The 21,835-nt window shown below is 35.5% G+C and overlaps 4 protein-coding genes across 5 annotated transcripts; 2 read left to right on the top strand and 2 right to left on the bottom strand.

The window, feature by feature from the left end:
• The first annotated feature begins 3,529 nt into the window (after positions 1-3,529).
• On the top strand, positions 3,530-5,115 carry LOC105109898 (protein FD-like). Of its 2 annotated transcripts, XM_011004766.1 has the most exons (3): positions 3,530-4,266; positions 4,354-4,431; positions 4,546-5,115. In XM_011004766.1, the coding sequence occupies exons 1-3, from the start codon at positions 3,598-3,600 to the stop codon at positions 4,615-4,617; spliced, it is 819 nt and encodes a 272-aa protein (XP_011003068.1). In that variant the 5' UTR covers positions 3,530-3,597; the 3' UTR covers positions 4,618-5,115. The 2 variants fall into 2 exon arrangements, with proteins under 2 accessions (XP_011003068.1, XP_011003067.1); XM_011004765.1 differs by having other exon boundaries at positions 3,530-4,431.
• An 8,145-nt stretch (positions 5,116-13,260) lies between these two features.
• On the top strand, positions 13,261-17,092 carry LOC105109899 (CO(2)-response secreted protease-like). The gene is made up of 9 exons (XM_011004767.1): positions 13,261-13,865; positions 14,043-14,302; positions 14,393-14,504; positions 14,608-15,121; positions 15,261-15,361; positions 15,518-15,757; positions 15,867-15,981; positions 16,073-16,271; positions 16,375-17,092. Exons 1-9 carry the CDS (start codon positions 13,687-13,689, stop codon positions 16,935-16,937), a joined length of 2,283 nt encoding a protein of 760 aa, XP_011003069.1. The 5' UTR covers positions 13,261-13,686; the 3' UTR covers positions 16,938-17,092.
• Positions 17,093-17,275: 183 nt separating this feature from the next.
• On the bottom strand, positions 17,276-18,728 carry LOC105109897 (SKP1-like protein 1B). The gene is made up of 2 exons (XM_011004764.1): positions 18,330-18,728; positions 17,276-17,675 (listed from the first exon to the last, which is right to left on the bottom strand). The coding sequence occupies exons 1-2, from the start codon at positions 18,627-18,629 to the stop codon at positions 17,502-17,504; spliced, it is 474 nt and encodes a 157-aa protein (XP_011003066.1). The 5' UTR covers positions 18,630-18,728; the 3' UTR covers positions 17,276-17,501.
• Positions 18,729-19,466: 738 nt separating this feature from the next.
• LOC105109896 (GDSL esterase/lipase) lies at positions 19,467-21,835 on the bottom strand. Its single transcript, XM_011004763.1, has 3 exons — positions 21,471-21,835; positions 20,766-21,233; positions 19,467-20,416 (listed from the first exon to the last, which is right to left on the bottom strand). Exons 1-3 carry the CDS (start codon positions 21,579-21,581, stop codon positions 19,715-19,717), a joined length of 1,281 nt encoding a protein of 426 aa, XP_011003065.1. The 5' UTR covers positions 21,582-21,835; the 3' UTR covers positions 19,467-19,714.

The following is a 21,835-nucleotide window of genomic DNA, read 5'->3' as shown; positions in this document are numbered from 1 at the left end:
TTGATGAGTGGTGGAAATCTAAAATTTTGGTTCATTTTTAATGCAATAATGTTCATAGTTAATTATAATTCTCTAACTTTTGTTTTTCAATCCTTAATATTCATTCAAGGGAATGTTTATTTTTTATTTGTAGAAAATACATGGAGCTAAGAAATTCAGGTATTTCGGTATCGAGTAATCTATGTATGGTAAGCATGATATCATGTTTATAAACATTGTGGCTACCATTAAGTTTTCTTGGGCAACACCTTAAAAAATATTTTTAGATGATATTATGGTGAGTAATGAGATCACAAATACATCCAATAATGATGTTAACCTAGATAAGGATAGGTAAGATTTAAAAAAAGATAGTATATCAAATTTTATTGAAGACGTCAACAATATGGTTGTTAGTTTCAATGTAAGTGTTAGTACTAGCAACCCTAAAAGTAATGGTAAAAGAAAAGCCTTTCAATATTATTATAGAAAGAATGTTAAAAAGAAGAGAGGTTCTAAAATAGGAGCACAAATTTTTTCATGTTTAGATAAATTAGTTAATAGCATCTCTACAATAAGTGATTGTACATCTAGTTTTATGGATAAGAAATAATGTAGGATTGAAGAAGTGATGGTGGAGTTTCACTCCATAGATAAAGTTGTTATTTGAGTGAATTGTATTATTTTACTAAATATTTCATGGTTAAAAGTAGGAGGGAAATGTGTACAACACTAAGAACTAAAGAAAGAAAATTTCAATTGTTAAAACTAATGTTTGAGAGGAGAACCTCGTACCATGATATGTGTCTTAATATTTAAAAGGCACTTTAATTATAAATTACTTGATATTAATGTAAAACCAAAATAATATCATGCATATTTTAGACAATTAATATTACAATTGATTATCAAAACTGTTTTGATTATTAAGAGCATTAAAATTTTTAAATTTAATGGTGATTCTTAGAATCATACAATTTATGTATTTATTTATTTGCATATATTGCATTGCTTTGTTATATGCGGGAGTTATATGATTTATATATAATATTATTTTTATTTGCATTTTATATGCAAACTCAACTTTATGTTAAGTTTTGCTTTCGCTATGTAACTGATTTTTAATGCGTTCATTTTTTTTTATTTGCTTTGCTTTGTGTTTTTATTAAATGTATGTGAGAGATACATTAGCATATCATTGTCCTTACAGATGTCGAACTATCAGTGTTGTCATCTTTTATAATATTTCTAACATTGCATGATTAAGGTGGTGTTATTGTTGTAGAGCTTGGTTTGTTTTGATTGTTGTCGGTTTTAATTTGTTATTTTTAGAAGGACATACCATGTGTTTATCATAAGTAATGTGTGTTTGTAGTGTTGGTTGTTTATGTATGGGCTGTTAAAGACTTGTAGTTGTATACCTTATAAAAAATATTTTCTTTACTTTTATTTCAAGTATTGAGAATGCCTTTAGGTTGTTATTTATTATAGCATGTTAAACATGAAAGTATTGGGTGAAAAAATTAGGTTTTAAATGTTTGACAAAGTGTTGGTGTAGTGTATGTTCACAAATGTTCCCTTTCTTGCCTATATAATTCACCATTTTAATAAAGGGGGACACATCACTTTTAACATCATTTATGATATAACTCATCTTCTTTAACTTTCTCAATAAATTTTTATTAAAGTATATCAACCAATATCTTTTATTGTAGTAAGTTGTCTTCCTTTCATTATATATTATTGCTTTAGGTACATGAAATTTAATAATAACAATTCTGTAATTTCCAGCATAAAAAAATATAAATTATTATCTAGTTACAAATTGGTTTTAAAACACATATAAAATGTTTAAGGTTTTTGCATGGGATGACTTTTAATGTAAAGATATGTTTTGATAAATCAATGAAATTGATTAGAATAATGTACAAAATGTATTTTTGTTCTAAGAGGTTAATTAAAAATAAAAATTATATTTGTTATACAAGTGATGTGATTTATTAAGGTGTGAAGGTAGAGCTTATAACACCTCTGCATTTATAAAACAAATAATATGTTATTCTTTACTCATAATTATTTAATTTAAATTATGGATATGGATGTAAATGACCTTTTTTACGGGGAATATGAAAATGTTATGAATAATGTCGCTCAATATGTTTTACATAACTGCAATGGTAAGAATAATGTAATTTATAGCGGCTATAATAATGGTGATACTAATGATAGCAATGCAAATGATGATGATAATTTATAGCGGCTATAATAATGGTGATACTGATGATAGCAATGCAAATGATGATGACGACGACGACGACGACAATGATAATAGTAATGGAGACGACGAGGGTGATTCATTCTAGCATAGAGAATTTGATCTTTGTAAACTAATATTATGCACAATAAGTGCACTTGTAATGTATTACAATAACTACATTTATAAGAAGCCCTATATGATTTCGTACAATACATGAATATATTTACAAAATTTTAAATAAACATTGGATATATTATACAAATATATTTAAAATAGATGCAATGACATTTTAAAGTCCTTTTTTTCAATTAGAAATATAATATGGACTAAAATCATCAAAGAGGATGAGTGTTATAAAAAAAGTTGGTATGTTTTTTTATAATTTACCGTTTGGTGCTTCTAATAAGGAGGTCTGGAGAGATTTCAACATTATGGTAAAACCCTGAATAGGTATTGCAATGAATTTTTGAATGCTATATGTTTGCTAGCAGTTAAAATTATCAAATTAGTTGATCCAAAATTTTTAATTACATCACAGAAAATCACTATGAACTCAAGATACATGCCACATTTTAAAAAAATATTGAATATTATCAGTAATTGAATATATTTGTTGTTCTAATTTCATTATATAATTCATTTTAAAGTTAATTTACAATAACTAATTTAGTTTTTTTTTTAGAATTGTATAATAACACATGTGCATGTTTGTGTGTCATAAAAAAATCAAATATTTAATTTCATGACATAAGATTTTTTATGTGATGTTGTTCTATAATCACAAATATATAAAGGTAACAAGAATTCATGTATAGATTGGGTTTGTAATGAAATTGTTTCAAGTTTGATAAGAAAATTGTAGAATTTTTAAATTTGCAAGTAGTTAATCTTAAATATGCATTAATTATTCAATGTCATGTTTGGAAAAAAGTAATGTTCTATTTGATCATTTCATATTTAACTATATTCTCAATTATAATTTTAATCAAATATTATTAATAATAGCATGCTTTTGATGAAGAAATAATTTGAATTATAATTTTTATCAAATATGTAATTTAAATATAATAACTACATAAAAAATGATTTTTCATAAATTACTTATCTCAAACTGCAATTAAAAGCAACCACGATACATAGCCCGAAGCAATTTTATTTTTCTCACTTAATTTTAGTTTAATTTTTTGAAAAAAATTGGGTGTGAAAAATGTTAATTTGAATTTGTTTTGTATCAGAGTTAATTTGTATTTAAAATTTCGATATATATACACAGTAGTACATTTATGAAGAGAACCAAGTCAATCCGAAAGAAACATCATTTCATCCCCAGTTACTCCTAGTGCTGTTTTCCCTGTCAAAGCATGTGGTCATCGCCAGGAGCAAATATTGATAACAACAACACGAGCAACAGTAAAGTCTCTGGCAATTCTCCTTCAAAATGCTTTTCCTCTACATGTTCCTCCCCTTCACCTTTCTCTCCTCCTCCTCCAATACCAAACCAATCAATGAACGGAGCCTCAATGGAAGAAGTTTGGGATGACATAAACCTAGCTTCTCTTCATGATCATTCAAATACTAACACAAGCAGCAACAACAATCGCCATTCTTTTAATGGTATGGTCTTTCAAGATTTCTTGGCTAGACCTTCCAATAAAGACCCATCAACAAGGGCTGCTTCTAAGGAACCCTCCTCCGGCGGGGGTAACAGTTTCTTGAAGAACTCTTTAGGGCCACCACCAGCTACCATGCTGAGTTTGAATTCTGGGTCTGATCATTTTCATTATCTGGAAAGCAGTGATACTGTTTCTGTGAGGCCAAATCCACAAATGCATAGTCATGACAATGGTGGCACAATAAGTTTTGATTCTTCTCTCGATTCCTCCTTTGATGCCTTGGGTTCTTCTTCAGTGTTCCTTTCCATTTGCAAAAAGAGGCCTCAAGAAAACGGTGATGTCTCTGGCGGCGATCGGAGGCACAAGCGCATGATCAAGAACAGAGAATCTGCAGCTCGGTCCCGGGCTAGGAAGCAGGAATCTGGCTCTCCTTTTGAAAATTTGTTTTTAGTGAAATTTAATGATTATAGAATGTTAATGTTTTATCTTTTACTCATTTTGCAGGCTTACACAGTTGAGTTGGAACGTGAAGCTGCTCATTTAGCACAGGAGAATGCCAAGCTTAGAAGGCAGCAAGAAAGGGTCAGTACTGTAGAAGAGGAGTGTTTGTTTCCTGATTTGGAATGGTTCTAATTTACACAAACCAAGAGATTACGTCATAGACTGTGAATTTCTTATGCATATTTGTGTTTGCAGTTCTTGGCAGCAGCTCCTGCTCAGCTACCAAAAAAAAACACCCTCTATAGAACCTCAACAGCTCCATTTTGAGAATATATTAATCCCACTTGCTCTTGTCACCCATCTTTCTGGCTTACCAAATTTATCCTTGAAGGAGAGTGAGATGTTTCCAATGTAATATTGCAATGGGCTTTTGCTGTTGTGTTAGATACATCTCAATCAAGCGGCTGTGGTGACAGGAGGACAAACAAACGCTAGGGAAGTGGTAAGGACAAAATAAAGTTGCATGGATTGGAAGCCGCAGGACCAGTGGAGGGTTCTTATTTTTGTTTGCTTTAACTATTCCTCGACTCTCTTGTCTTCTTTCCCATTTCTGCTTTTATGCTTCTTCCCACTAAAGCCGCTGTGATGTTGGGACAGATAAATGCCGAGGGAAATAGCATTTTCTAGTCTTTTTTCCTATAAATATGCATCTTTGTTTGGCTATCGTTGTCACTTCTGTTCTAACCTAATCTCTTCGCTTTTATTAGTATTTCCTCGCACCCCCTTTTCAGTGCTCTCTTTTCCTATCATAATTTATCGAATTCATTATCTTTTATGGATCTTTCACAGAGCTTTGTGTTTTCCATCTTTTTGTTTATCTGTGATTCCAAACAATCTTGCAATTTAGTGCTGTGTTTAATTGAAGAATCTGGCATTGGAGGCAGTGGGTTAATTTCATTCAAATGAATAGGAATAGGATACTCCCATTGCTTTGCCCTTATTTTCTCAGAAAGAGAGCAACCAGAAAGGAGTCTGTAACGTGTCTGTTCCATCGTTCAAACAAACTATTGTTGATACAGCAAGGACCATTTCATTGCGGTGGGCATGTTGTAATATGCGGGTCAGCATGAGACCAAAGCAAATTGACATCTAGCTTGGACATTCCACATAAAGCATCGGGAACTTTCTTGTGATGCTACAGCCTACAGCTAACATCAACTGAAAATTATAATTGAAAATGCCTTTATAAAGAAGTTCATGATTTTTTATAAATTAGTACAAATAATTAAAAATAATAGGGGAATAACATCATTTAAAAAAGATGGGCGAAGTAGTATGGTTTGTTTGTACATATCATTGTTAAACAACATGATTTTTATAATTTATTGCAATTCAGAATATTAATACTCAATTAAATAAATACGAGTAAGGGAAAAAGAAAACCATAAAGAGACAATTAAATTTTAACTATGATATTGTCAGAAAATCTAACAATATAAATTCAACGACATAAAAAGAGGTTATTGATAATAATATACTTTCTGTCTAAAAATAAATAATGAATTTATTGAATTTATTCTGAATAGCAAAAGGCTATAAAAATTATATTTTTTAATTGAAATATGTACAAATTTCTTTATTTTATCAAAAAAATTACTATGTTATTTCACTAGTTTTTTTAAAAAAATTACTATGTTATTTCACTAGTTTTTTTTTTTAAAATTACTAAAAACAAAAAATAACTAAGTTTTTATCACGGTTTTTTATTTTATTTTTTTTGTAATGATTTGAAGGTAATGATACTTTATTTTTCTTAAAAAAGAAAAACATAGTGATGCCATATGAAGGGAGGTTAAAATAACATAATTTCAATGCCATAAACAACTTGGCACTCAATGATTTTGACTATGAACATGATGAATCGTCTTAGTAGCTCATAGTAAACAGTCAACTCTAACCATCATTTTATTTGCCTTTCGACTTAAGTCATGTTGTTTATATGTATCATTAACCATTTCTTAAACCCGGGACTGCCCAGCTGTGGATGGATTGATTTGGAAAATTCATAACTCTAAACCTCATTTAGTTTTAAGTTGTATAAAAAAATTTACTCGATAAAATTTAACTGTTCTATTTAGGTTGTTGATGATTTGGTTTATATATTTAAATACAGTTTGGTCTTGATTAAATTAAAACTAAAAAAATAAAAATAATAATAATGAAAATATTATTTTAATAAAAAAACTGAATTTAATCAACTTGATGATTTACAAATTAACTCCATAATTTAATAATCTAGATTCTTATTGGGTCAATTTTTGAATTGGTTATGATAATTATGACTATCAACTATTATATTTTTTGTCTTAATCCATGACCTGATCCATGAATATGATTCTAATCATGCATTTTAAGTCGCTTGTTTCTTGAATTTTTTTAATAATTTATGAAGATCAGAATTAAACCATTATAGCTAAGATTAGAATAAAAAATGAATGCCAATCAATATTCTGTCAGCTCCATCGTTTATGGGAATATGCGACTATGAAAGGGGAACTGTTCACGAGTACGCTGTCTGAACACTAGCTACCGCGCACGACAGGGAAAGAGGATGCCTCCACGTGAGAAGCAGGTGCAAATACATGCTAAGCATGTCACGTGGCTTTTTTGTCAGTTTGTTGTCGTGGCAGTTTCTGATTAGCCATTTGTTTGGCTTTTCTTTTGAACAAAAATTAGCATATGCTGTCGTTTCTGGTTAGCCGAATTGTTTCCTTTTCGGTACAAAACTAGCCACTTGTGGCCCTGTGGGTCCTTGTTAAGAAAAGGAGGAGGCCTAATGAATAATCGTGGGCTTCGGATAGCTTGGCTTTTAGGGTTTGGACCATCTCTCCACTTGAGAGCCGGTGCCCACTCTCCTGGCACTCAAAAGCACGGTGGTCATGTCAGGTTGGGGGACTGCCCCGAAAAAGAATCTGCTTCGGGGGGTTAGCTTACTCATCACGATCAAATTATTTTATTTTTTAACATTTTTTAATGTTAACCGAACCAGTTTTAATTAGATTAATTAAATTTTATCGAGCTAATATATTTTCTAACTTAACTTGAGTCCTAACCTGTTTTCTATAATTGATTTTCCAAATCAACCCACCTAGCCATCAATTCAACAACTATACTCTAAAGTCTGACTGCAAATTGCAGGAATATATATGGGATCCAGCATCTGCGCACTTTAAAAAAAATGCCCAATAACCTTAATTTTTTTTAAAATATAAATTTAGGACCTAAGAAAGGATTGTATTTGCTTCTGTTTTTTATCCTAAAAGGAAAAAAAAAGACTCTTTGTCCACAATTAGATTAGATGGAAGCTATTGCATGGATATGAAAACTATGGAACGTTTTCACTGCCTATCAAAAGGATTTTATCTAAGTCTCATGTAGTATTTATTATTAATATGATTTTGGGTTGCGGATCGAATCAACTATTTAGAGTTGTTAATCAATGTCTAAGACCGTTCCTGTACTCAAAAGTTAAGTGATTTATTTTTGGTATAACTTCGAAAATTAAAAATATTCAGAAGGTTATTATATCTTAAAAATTATGGTTTATTTTTTAACCAACCCTATTTTCATATATATATATATAGAGAGAGAGAGAGAGAGAATACAGCTCCACGTGTACTAAATAATTCGTCAAAATTAATCACGAAAAATAAAACTTTCCCCGACCTCACCTAGCTAACTTTCAAGCCATCTACTAACTTTTCATTGGGACTTAAAAAAACAAGGGGCTAGAGGTGGCTTCGGCCCCACCCACGAAGTAGATGTCCATGTAAGGTGGATAAAAGAGGTTATCTTTGCCTGAGGACAGAAGAATAGTTATAAAATTTGGAATGTATTGGTAGGTGGATCCACCTAAGAACTAGACTCGCTTCGGATAATAAAACAAAAATGACGGAAGGGATTTTCTTAGCATAATTCCGTGAAAAACATGGGTTGATTTATGACATGGTCAACCCGGATAAAACTTCGTAAAAAACCACTTGTAAACTTATTAATTTTTTTACATAAAATAATGTTGTTTCTAATTTTTTTTTAAAATTAGGTTATTTATGATCTAGGCTTTACTCGAATTTAGCTTTCATAAGTAATTAAAGCCAAGAAGCAAAAAAATTGGTGGCAGGAATGGCACATTATTTTCCATGCATAAACAATACATTACCTCCTTAGTGCATGTTTTAGTATATGTTTATATTATTTTTAGTTTAAGAAATTTGATGTATACCATACCTTATTCAAATCCATCGATGATACAGCCTAGGGACTTAATTTAGAGGATTTTAAAATTTGTTAGAGACCTAATTTTGATGGGTTATTAAGTGGGATTGACTCGAATGATAGTTAGATAGTTAATTTGGTGACATGTTGATTTTGAAATCTAATCTATACTTAATTATATTTAAATTATTTTTTTAATAACATTGTTTTAATAAAAAAATATTCTAAAATAATGTTGTTCTAATAAAAGAATTATATTGTCTCGTTGACATGCTTAATCAACATGTAACTCCACTCTTAAAAAATTCTATGCCTGTGACAACTTTGATTCGAAGAGTGAGTTGAGGCCAGAGAATGGACCTCCATTTCGGTGACCATGCAAAAGATTCCTTCCCCAAGTCCTAACACAACTGTATACAACTGTACACTGCTGCCGACAAATATAGACTTCAAATCAAAATTATTGTCATAAAATAATTAGAAAATGATTATAATCATTCTCAGCCTGCACCAAAAAAAGGATTCCGCAGAAGTAACTAGTGGCCCTGTATGTCTCAAAAAGGAATATAAGTCTTCGATGCTTAACAAAAAGCAATCACGCTCAAGTTGTTTGCCAACATCTTCCTTTTGCGGTGGCTCCATTTTGTTCATTTGGGTGTTTTGCCACATGGACACCAGCACGCCCTCGAGTTCCAACTCACGATTAGGGCACAAATAGCTATCATCAAATATTGAAATGTGTACCAAATACAATATTCGCTCTAGTTGGAAAGTTATGCCCACGAGTGGCTTCGTTTGCCGAGTTTCTTAATTTGCCACATTTGTGCTTCAAGATGTTGGCATATTTAGAAATTGACAAAAACATTGATTGAACTATAAACATACCTCTAGTATCTAGTTGAGTGAGTTTTTTTACTATTCAACTTGTTTTTCCCACTTGAAAAAATATTAAATTATGAGTTGAAATTCAAATTAGTATTTTTTGAATGTGTTTGGATGATATTGATGTGTTAATATTAAAAATATAAAATAATATTATTTTAATAAGTTTTTAATTGAAAAATAATTTTAAAACAAATCAAGCACGCGGTACCAAACATACCAAGCATCATCAATTTGGGTGATCATTTTTGCCCTTGACTTCCATGCACCAGCGCCGGCACCACCACATCCACCTGTTAAGTGCAAAAACTGAGAAATAGGGCGCCCCCACAAGCACCGTTGTACTGTTATAACTAGCACTAGCCTGTTTACTAGCAGCCTTTACACTTGAATCCAAGCATCCCTAAACTGGAAAGCACATGAAATAAAGTTTTTACCATATGCTATGCATTCCCTTTTCTCCTCTCTATAGCATTTCCGATAGAATATTCAGGAGCAGCTAGGGAGAGGATAATGGGGTTTATATTGTTTTACATGGGAGTTGCATCAGCAAATGATTCTTTAAAGAATGGCCATGCTTAGCTTCTGGGATTTTATGAACATATTTGAAGAGCTCTGTGCCAGATATTAACATTTAAGGCATTGAAAATTTTGGTTAAGAAAATAGTTAATTAATAGAGATATTTGAGATTTAATCTTCAATATAAATTTAATCTTCGATGTGGGTGCTATATATGGCCATATTGCAAGATCATGCCCGATAAATTCTCATGGAAGCATGGCGGAGCAAGGGACTAGCATGAAGGATGGGGGCGGTGGGGGGGACTCGCCCTGGTGTTAGGGTAGAGCCAGCAAATCTTGAAAATTTGGCCATGCAGCTAGAGAAAGGCAAAACTCATGGAGATTGGCTAATTGTGGCACGTGATAGAAAATCTAGGAGTAACAAGGAAAAGGATTAGAAGTTGTCATATAATAAAGATGATGCTCTAGAAGGTCCAGCTATGAAGGTTGAAGGGCCTATAAAATAAAATGGGCCGAAACATGTAACACAAGTGGGCTTGAGTCCAGTTGAAGGACAGAGGAGGATAGCTCTGGTAGATGGTCTAGGCTTGTCTTTGTGCTAGGGGAGCCCAGTGGAACTAAAACACCTGGCGGCCTATATGATTCAGCACCTTCAGTGTCACCTGAGAACAACAAGAGAACTCGCCGGGAAGAGATGAGGGTCACTCAGCTGAGGGCGAATGATAATACAAATAGTAACACTCGGCGTGGGATCTCAAGAAGCAAAGAGAGAAGAAACTCGGGAAAGTCAGTCCAATTTTCAACTGACAGACTTACCAGTGAAGCCAATGCTTGTGCAGCCTTCATGGCGAAACTTGGAGCTAGGGAGTCTACGCAGCTTATGATTTGAGTCTCCTCCTTTTAGAATGAGTCAGCTTCTGTAAACTTACTCAATGGATCATTGTTTCTCTGGAGCTTTTTAGTTTGTTTTTTATCAATTGTACCAAAAATAATTGTGAAATTGATTTCAAATAACTTTTGGTAGTTGACATGTTCTGGTTGAAATTAAAACCTTAAAAAAAAAATATTATCTTTTATGTACAAAAACAAAATGTTCCAGGTGTCTATAAAATAAGTTAAAATTGGGTGGAAATAGTTCTCAAGCTTGGAAGAGGTTTTAATCAAAGTGAATTTTAGACTTTAACATGTTAGCCTGGCTTTGTATTCGAGTGTAGATTTGGATTTATTGTAAAAATAATATTTTATTATTTTTTACCAAATAAAATTTGAATGCGGGCTTGATCCATGAATTATTTCATTCAGCTTCCAGCCTATTGGTTTGTTCAATCTATGAAAAAAAGAATCAAACAATCAATTTTTTCAGAGTTCTTTTAATAGTATAAGAACAGATTTTTCAGTTAAAAAATCACCTAAATAATAAAAACGTTGATGTTTAATTTGAGTGTGTTTGTGCTTGTTAGGAGAGAAAAAGGCCCTAGTGCTCAGCTGTAAACATGGAATTTCAGGGTTTGCAGCACGTTTATCAGCAGCAGAGGCACAGTCAATTGCTAACAAACCTGAAGTAGTATCAGTTTTTCCCGGTCCTGTCTACCACCGCCACACAACTCGGGAGGAATTGGTTGTTTTGGTTGATGACAATACAAGGGGAGCTGCAAATAATTTCATGGAATTTCCAATGACTGATCACTTCAAAGGATGCTGCTGCAGTCCTTTCCTACATAAACTCAACCAAGCAAGATCCACGCTATCATCTCGATACAACTCAGCTGTATCAGCTACAAATTTATGGCAATTCTCTAGCTGACAAATTTTGAAACTCCCAGAAATCCAATCGCTACAATCGTACCTACCAAAGTGGTGCCACAATATAAGCCAACCTTTTTGGCATACTTTTCATCCAGAGGCACTTCCTCATCTCAAGAAATATCCTCAAGGAAAAGCAAAGCCTCTTCCTCCTAGGGACGTTATTCATTGGATTCATGAATAGTATACGTACAAATAAATTGTTCCGCTGTTTCCCTTCTTTGCACCTTGCAGCCTGAAATGGCAGCACCAGAAGCAAACAGACCGTCAGCTTGGCTGGCCAATGATAAAGAATTGACTCTAAAAGGTACAGAACCCCCACTATCCAACGTGATTTCAGGACTTCCGTGTCATGTCCACATGTTAAATCCCATTATCTTTCATGGAACCCCTCTGCAATCAAATCTGCCATTTTGACAACAGGTAAAGATCTACAAAACAAAAATTAAATCACTTGGTGATTTTCATAACCAAATCAATGGTGTATTTTCTGGCCTACAGCATCTCAGATAAGCAATCTGAAGGCCACAACAGCAACAGAATTAGGTGCCATACCCACAGCTTATGATTAAGGGGCAGGAGAAATAAGCAGAAGTGGACCATTACAACCCACAGCTTATGATTATGAGGCAGGAGAAATAAGCACTAGCGGACCATTACAACCAGCTGGACTTGTTTATGAAACCACAACCATTGACTGCTTAAACTTCCTTTGCCATCACGGCAACAATGCATCCACAATTAAAGTTATTTTCAAAGATGTTCCAGCTGGTTTTGCTTGTCCGAAGGACTTGATTGTCGATCTTATGTCCACTAACGAATGTTGCTGGAGCTGCAACATACTCTCTAACCATTGAAGCACCGAACGGTATAAAAATCGCAGTGGTTCCAACCAGCCTGCAATTTAGAAGAAGTAACAGTTTCTGGTCAATATGACAGATTAAAATTGACCCGATTGATATTTTACAAGAAGAGTTGTTAATAGAAGTATATGGACACTAATTTTGGTGTGGCTGGGCATGTGCAAGAGGCACAAGCATTGATTTGATGAGTTCTATCCTAATTTGGGCTCCTTCACTATGCCTTTTCCACACCATATACATTGTCGCCAAAATTGATACCCGATGAATAATTCTTGTCCTCTATCATGAAAATGATGAAAATCATACTCGGCGTGCACCAAAAATATGATTGGAAGAAGGAATTACTCTCCTTTTATGTCTCAAAAAAAGACAAAAACGTGCTTGATCCCTAGTGGAAGGATATCACATTTGAGAGTAATTATCAACCTCTTCTTCTTCTTTTTGAAGTGCAAAAGAAAAAATTCCAACAACTCACTTGGCAAAAGCATATCTAGACAAGGGAGTAGGAATGACAATTGAACAAATATAATAAGGATAATACAACAAAAAAGAAGCTATTCTCAATATATACGACAACGTTTTTTGAACTTATTTTTTTATGGCACATAAAAGCATTTCAAATAATTTATTTCTTATTATGCCTTTACCAAAGAGAATTTTCCTTGTAATTTGCTTTCAGACACACAAACGGGTGTTTAAGTACATGAATGGTTCCCTTGCCAACCTTCTATTCTACATTTATGCTCAAGATGGGGGCGCATTTAGTTGGTGCCGTGAGGGCAATTACTATAAAAATATCTTGTACCACCACCACCTCCATGTACCGTCACCACCCCACCACCACCATCACCTCCACCATTTTCAACTATGGAGTGCCAAAGATGATCAATGGCGCACTTTGGAGGACATGTCATTGGGTCTGCGGCTGCCTCCTATCACATACAAGCACCATCATACTCGTATAAGTAGCAGTAGATGGCTGTCTAATAGCTTTCTCACTTGTATCCAAACATCAATAAACTAGAGTAGCCTTGCCCCATCTGTTAAATCTATGAAATATTCTGCCCTATGCTATGTGTTGTTCCTTGTCCTCTTTGATGTATTTCTGGTAGAATCAGGAGCAGACGAGGGAGAGAAATATGGTGTTTATATTGTTTACATGGGAGCTGCGACAGCAAATGGTTCTTCAAAGAATGAACATGCCCAGCTTCTGAGCTCTGTCTTAAAACGGTGAACTTTTTCTGTCCCATACTCATTAAACTCACCTTTAAATGATCTGTGTGATGGCTTAACATTTATAAATCAGAGCGGACGATACAATCTAAGAAAAACATGATAAATTTGCTTTTGCGCAAGTAAATTGATATCAAAGTGATTCGGTAGCCTTGATATCTTTGTGCTTGCTAGGAGAAAGAATGCTCTAGTACACAGCTACGAACATGGAATTTCAGGGTTTACAGCTCGTTTATCAGCAGCAGAGGCACAATCAATTGCTAAAAACCCAGGGGTCGTATCAGTTTTTCCTGATCCTGTCTACCAACTCCACACAACTCGTTCATGGGATTTCTTGAAATACGGAACCGATGTAAAGATCGACTTGAGCCCCAATTCTGACTCCAATTTATCTTCTCGAGGATATGATGTGATCATTGGAATCCTGGATACAGGTGAAATCTCTTGTACTTTCTATATAAACTCAAAGCATCACTTCTTTTTCCAAAAAATGACGTGTAAGCTTCGAGCTACATGAAATGAAGGTATTTGGCCCGAGTCTAAGAGTTTTAGTGACAAGGATATGGATCCAATACCATCAAGCTGGAAGGGTACCTGTGTCGAAGCTCGAGATTTCAACTCATCCAATTGTAATAGGTAAAACCTGCGCTGTCAACTAGAATTTGGATATTGGACAATTTTTTCTTCCATTAGTTTGCTTATGTTTATTCATGATGTTTATGGTTTTGATCCTCAACAGAAAAATAATTGGAGCAAGATCTTACAATGGCCCTGACGATGACGGACTAGTTAATACACCAAGAGATATGAACGGTCATGGCACTCATGTAGCTTCGACTGCAGCAGGAATTAAGGTCCCTGGTGCATCTTACCATGGATTAGCTTCCGGGACTGCGAAAGGTGGATCACTTGGGTCAAGGATTGCTGTGTACAGAATATGTACGCCAAACGGATGTGCTGGGTCCAGTATATTAGCTGCATTCAGTGATGCCATTAAAGACGGTGTTCATATACTATCATTGTCACTAGGTTCACCAGCATCAAGCATCTCCGATTTTAAGAATGATCCAATAGCCATTGGAGCGTTCCATGCTGTTGAGAATGGTATCACCGTGGTCTGCTCTGCAGGGAATGATGGGCCATCGGAAAAAACTGTTTCGAATGGTGCGCCCTGGATTCTGACAGTTGCTGCAACAACCATAGATCGGAGATTCGAGTCTAATGTTGCGTTTGATAAAAACAAGGTGATCAAGGTAAAGATGTTTTTCTTAGAAGTAATCAAGTTGCTTTTCTTGATGAAGTTACCTTTAAGCTTTGCTTTTGCTACTAGTAATCTTTCATCCAATAAAATTGTGGATTTGAAACATAACGAGTGTTCTCATTTCAATTCAGGGTGAAGCCATAAATTTTGCCAATATTGGAAAATCTCCAGTACATCCATTGATTTATGCGAAGTCAGCTAAGAAGGCCGGTGCGGACGAAAGAGATGCCAGGTATGCAATATCTATGTGATAGCCCCTTATTTTGCTTCTAAAGATGAGAAATAATCACAAATGCATTAGCTTAAACTCATAAGAGATACAAATAGTTCACAAGGATCCTAGACATTGGCACCATAGACTTGTGTCATAGAACATGTGTTGGTCCAGAAACTGCTACCCAGATTCAATGGATGGGAAAAAGATCAAAGGAAAAATCGTCATTTGTGACAATGATGAAGATATAAACTCATATTATAAGATGAACGAGGTGCGGAACTTGGAAGGAATTGGTGCTGTCTTGGTCAGCGACAAGACAAATGGAGATGCATCCGATTTCAATGAATTTCCAATGACTGTGATCAGATCAAAGGATGCTGTCGAGATCTTGGCCTACCTAAACTCAACTAAGTAAGACACAATTATCTCGGTACAATCTTTACATGTAGCTGTACAAGTGACAGAATCATGACAAAGTTTTAGGATATAACTAGTTCTGAAAATTTTTATATCTTCCCAGAAATCCAGTTGCAACAATCCTACCCACCACGGTTGTGTCACAATATAAGCCAGCACCTGCCATAGCCTACTTTTCATCCAGAGGGCCTTCCTCCATCTCAAGGAATATCCTCAAGGCAAGGCCTACACCTCCTAGCTACATATTATTTGATTCGATCCACAGGTATGTGTGTTAATGAATTGTTCTCTTGCCTTCCTGCTTTGCAGCCTGATATAGCCGCACCGGGATCAAACATACTTGCAGCTTGGACGGCCTCTGACGGAAAAGTAACTGACATCCCAAAATTTAAAATCATGTCAGGAACCTCCATGTCATGTCCGCATGTTTCTGGAATGGCTGCTGTGCTCAAATCCCATTACCCCTCTTGGAGTCCCTCTGCTATCAAGTCTGCCATTATGACAACAGGTGAAGGTCTATAACGAGCCTGGATAAATTACTTGGTTCATATTTCATAATCTCGTATTAATCCATGAATTCCTCGGTTTCCTTCCTTTTTTCTGGAATACAGCATCTCAGATAAACAATATGAAGGCCCCAATAACAACAGAATTAGGAGCTACAGCCACAGCTTATGATTATGGGGCGGGTGAAATGAGCACGAACGGAGCATTGCAACCAGGGCTAGTTTATGAAACCACCGCCACTGACTACTTAAACTTCCTGTGCTATCACGGGTACAACATATCCACAATTAAAGTTATTTCCAAAGATGTTCCTGCTGGTTTTGCTTGTCCGAAGAAATCAGAAGCCAATATGATATCCAATATCAACTATCCGTCAATAGCAGTTTTCAACCTCACTGGAAAACACAGTAGGAACATCACCAGAACCCTCACAAACGTTGCTGGAGATGGTACCACAACTTACTCTCTAACCATTGAAGCACCTACTGGTCTAACAGTCACCGTACATCCAACTAGCTTGCAGTTCACAAAGATCGGCCAAAGACTGAGTTATCACATAATTTTCACTCCAACTGTCTCTTCAATACAAAAAGACATGTTCGGGTCAATTACATGGACCGCCAAAAATTTTAATGTCCGCACTCCATTCGTCGCAAGTAGTAGGTGATTCAGGAAACAACTACATCAAAAAGATGCATTTTACAAGTAATAAATACAAGAATGCTTGTGATGCTCACAGTATATCATCTCAAGCTCAATGCATATATATAAGAATGCATGTGCTACACGGCTTCCTGAGAATTGTATTTATATTCTCACTGAGATCTCTCAGCCTAGTCATTGGATAAGACTGCAAGGGACCTGAATATCCTTAACATCACCTTAAGATTGGATTTCTTCCGAACCTAAACAAGAAATTGACCACTTCATAGCATCCCAATCACATAAAACTTGCTTGCAGGTTCCAAACATGTGAGGTGCCAAAGAACTGGTAGTAGGGCATCATATGGTGAAACATCGATAGCATATCACAGATGGCATAATTAGGTAATCTAAAACACAAAGAAATCACAAGGCAAGGACATATACCATATCAACACATTGAAACTGACGTGGGGAGACAAGGGACATAGAAACAAAATGGAAATTGTTTGCAAAGCATTAAAACCTTAACATCCATCCATGTCCAACACAGAAGGCAATTAGAAATACAGGTTGAACTTCTTTCCTTCTACTCAAATGCCCACTGGTTCTCTCTCCGAACCTCCTCCTCCTCCTCTGGTGTAAAGTCATTCTTAATGTTGAATGTCTTGCGGATGTCTTCTGGAGTCTTGCCCTTGATCATATCAGCCACTCTCTGACAAGTGAGGTCCAGCAAGTGCTTGATGTTCAGATAATTGGCAGCCTAAACACCACACAAAATTCAAGAAAATGTTAGCCAGAGACATGATTACAGCCAGAAATGCAAGAACATTAAAGTATGTCAAACAACAAATTCAAGCAGATCTTCATCTACATAAACTACATCTTATTCTTATAACCCTCAACAGTAAACAAAAATCCTCAGATGCACAAATATGACTTCTTGAAATCTATTACCAAACTTTCCCATCAGGCGCAACGACACAGAATGCTCACAGCCACAGATACTGTTAGTAGACTCACTTCAGAGCTTCCATTAAACCCAGCGAGCCAACATAATCGACACCATTCCAAAATTCTAAGCCAATTCTTTCTCTTACCTCTCATCTTTCATGCCGCAAACTGCACAGCAACATTCATAACACCAAACGTCTTATAAAAAAAATCTGAAGGCATAAACTTCAACATCCCCAATGAAGACAGGCTTCCTGATTCACATTATATTCCGTAGACTTCATTACTTCAACAGCCAAACAAGCGGTCAAAACAAATACAAACCCTAACCTAGTAATTAATTTAAAGCTATTAAATTAAAACCCTAGAATTCAATTAAAGCAATTAGATCGAAACCCTAGCAATTAGATCAAAACCCATAACAGAAAAACCCACACAAAATAAGCAAAGATTAAGAACATGCCAGGATGAGATCGAAGAGAGTGGCCTGGTCAACTTTGACGAATTCAGCATCCCAAGCCTTAAGATCATCAGCAGCAGAAGAAGGACGATCGTCCGATTTAGGGGACTCAACGTGCTTTTTGCAGTACTCGATCACCTTAGCAAGAACCTTGCTTGTGACATTAGGTAAAGGGATACCGTTATCAGCGCAATCATCTTCAATCATGTGTTTTATAGTCTGCGATTCAACGGCTACGGCTTCGTCGACCTCAAATGACTCTCCGTCTGAGCTTTTCAGAATAAATTTCCGGCCCGCCGACATTATTTTTCTCTTTGATTGAGAGAAAATAGAAGCTACAGCGACAAGAAATTATTGCTAGCCTCTCGAGGAAGCAGAAGATTCTTTATCCTGTTTGGGATTGTGTAGCCCGATATTTATCTACGGTGTGAAACGGTGGCGGTGAGATCGTTGTTGTTTATGAGCTTGCCACGTGGAACTTTTTTTCCTTTCTAAGAAAGAAAAGCCAGCATAAAGGGCTAAGCCCAGATTACTGTATTGGAAATTATAGGGCCTAGTTATGACAAGGCCGAGTGGTGGCACGGTACACACTAGAGTCAACAGTTATCAGGTATCGGATTGATATCTATATTAAAATAATATTATTTTTTTTTATAACTAATCTGGCTAAATATTTTTATTGGAAATTATATTGTTTTATTTAATATTTTTTCTAATTTAACTTAAAATTTGTACCAAATCAAGCTCCAAATCACAATTTTTTTAGATCAACCCATCCACCAAACCGGCCAAGTTTAACAATTATGATTTTAATTTTATTTTTTTATAAAATTATAGACTTTTTTCTTTTAATGAAGTAATTGAACTCTTTTTTTTTTCTACTTAATAATTAATGATATGCTAACCCTAATGAGTTTCTGTAACATGCCCTTTGTTTTGAACTGTTATGATATCATTTAGCAATCAAACCATCTTTTTGTTGATAGGACAAAAAAAATCCAATCTAGAACTTAATTGAATTTAGAAAAATAAAAATAAATGCTGCAATACTTGAAGGAAAATTTTAGTAAATTTCAGTTTCTCCATATGCTTTTCTCCGACACAAAACCATTATAGTTTAATAAAGCAAAGCCAAGATCATACTTAAGCCCAGCTAACAATTCAGTGTTAAAATGATTTGTAAACATTATCAGAGCACAGCATGGTTGATAGGAATGTGAGCAAATATTTCTTTGCCCTGCTTTAGCATCAAAATCTTGGCAGCTCACACTTGCAAACAAGTAGAAAAAAATGATGACATGCCAAGAACTATATAATTGACGAGAAGATACCACATCCCCGAAAAAGGGAGCCTTTCATGTTGCTGTGAAAAAGAGAGCCCCTGGTCATCAGAAGGACCAGTTGGATCTAAGCATAAGCGCTAATATTTTGGCATTACCATCCCTTGAATATGTAATGCCTGGTTTCAAGCAGAATTTCTTCCCTATATTTAATTTTACATATGATTCGGCTTGCAAACGACCATGGTTGGTAGGATCTACAAAAACCCCGCTGAGGCACAGACCCCATCCAAATTCATCTTCAGCGTCATCAAATGCATTTAAAGCCCATTGTAAATGCTTGGGATTTGAGTTTTTCATCTCAATCCACCCCCCAATTCTAGTACTCTCATCAAGTTCCGACTCCAACTTTAGAGCTATATATCCAGTTCTTGATGTGATCTCTTGGCTGCTTGCTCCCACAGGTAGTGCAGAGTCTTGGAACGATATTTCAGGAGATTCATTACGTTTCAGAAAGCCAACAGGAAAGGCGAGGGCTCCGAGATTACTGTGGTGACTAGATGATTTAGCGACTTGCTGCAGACCCATAAGTGAGAATTTTATTCCTTTTGGAAGTTGACAAACAATTTGGCCAAAAGTGCCGAAGTCATGACCAATTCCATCAAAAAATGGCTGCCTTCGCAGTCCAGAAACAGACTGAGCCATCATAGCGATAACATTTGATTTCCTCACTGTTAAGCCAATTGCCGCATCACTGTGCTGATTCAAAAGTGGTGGTCCAACAGATGAAAGATCAGTAACAACATGTCTCTGCCATGAAATGAGAACCTCAATTAATTTACTAAATAAATTTGGAGACAGCTGTAGCAACAGTTCCTATCAAAATACACATCAGGATATAACATAGTTCCACTCCCATCACAATTAAGAATAGAATGAAACACGAATGTCTCGATGGGAGCAGCACCTTGCTTCAATATGGTCAAGCAAACTCATCTGCACCATTAAAAGAATATAATAGCCACACGACAAAACAGAAAGAAAACTGCTGGAAGGTCTCGGTGCCTAAAATAGCTAGCAAGCATTTCCTGTTTTATTGTTCAAGTACACAACAAGCAAAGAAACAAAATTAAAGTTAACATTGGCAACCAAATCATACCTGATTGGAAGAGTTTGCAGTCATATCAAGATCTCTAAATTGAGCTCCTACTGGGATTACAATAGCAGAAAACCAGTCATTAACATTTGCCGTATACGACACTTTTGCTAGAGTAAGTGCACCTTCCGAGAAACCACCGATCTCTACCACGCCTTTTTGACTAGCCACAAACTCTGCCAAAAGAGAATCCTTCTGCCGAACAATTGTTTCAAAACTTAACCTTGAACTAATCCCAGTTTTTATTCCTGCTCTACCAACAGCATCACAATGCTCCTGATCAATATCACCCACCATCAATATCGCTCCCGAAGCATCCACCTCTCCCCTCACAAGTGTACTTTTTTCTTGAAAAGGACTCCCTTTAAATGTTTTATAAAAGGAAAGCACTCTCTCAACCTTCTCCTGCCTGTCTCTTAGCTTCATTAGATCTGAAAACGCTTCCCGTTGCAGCCGTTTCAGTATCTCAATCTGTAAATAATAAAATGGCAAGAGATGTAAAGCTCCATCATACAGCTTGCTGTTACCTAAGAAACCAGCAAGTTTCCGTCAAGCTTAAGCAACCCAGATTTCTATCAAATTACTAATAATGGAATCCAATTAGTTCAGATTGCTCTAGCTAACAATATTGAAAATTCAATTAACTACAGGAGCAAGAAATTAATTAGCGATGAAAATTAACAAGAAAGAGAAGAAATCTGCAGGTACCGGATTTCGGCGAGAAGAATTCTCGCGGCGGCGAAGGAGGCCGTCGACGAAGTCTTGGCCTGATTTTGCGACGCCTTTGATTTTGTCTACTACTGAAGCTACAGGCTCCATCTCCACCAAAACCCTAAAAGGAGCTTGATTTGAAAAGCGGGAGCGGCAAGTGCTGACTCACTGAACAGGAACGATCGAGTCGAAATTAAAATTATGTTTCGGGAAGGAATAAACCGATGCGTTTAGAGCGTGGAAATGCTATGCTCACTTCTAGTATCAGGGTTTTCTATGCTGTTTCGATTCAATTTGACAGCCGTCCCTTGTTTTTTATTAGGTCACAAGGCTAGTTATTTGATGTTGTCTGCCAGTCTGGT

This window comes from Populus euphratica, unplaced genomic scaffold, assembly GCF_000495115.2.
Source record: "Populus euphratica unplaced genomic scaffold, PopEup_1.0 scaffold236.1, whole genome shotgun sequence".
Taxonomy (NCBI): domain Eukaryota; kingdom Viridiplantae; phylum Streptophyta; class Magnoliopsida; order Malpighiales; family Salicaceae; genus Populus; species Populus euphratica.
The sequence above is the reverse complement of the archived record's forward strand: the minus strand, read 5'-3'. Positions and strand labels throughout refer to the sequence as shown.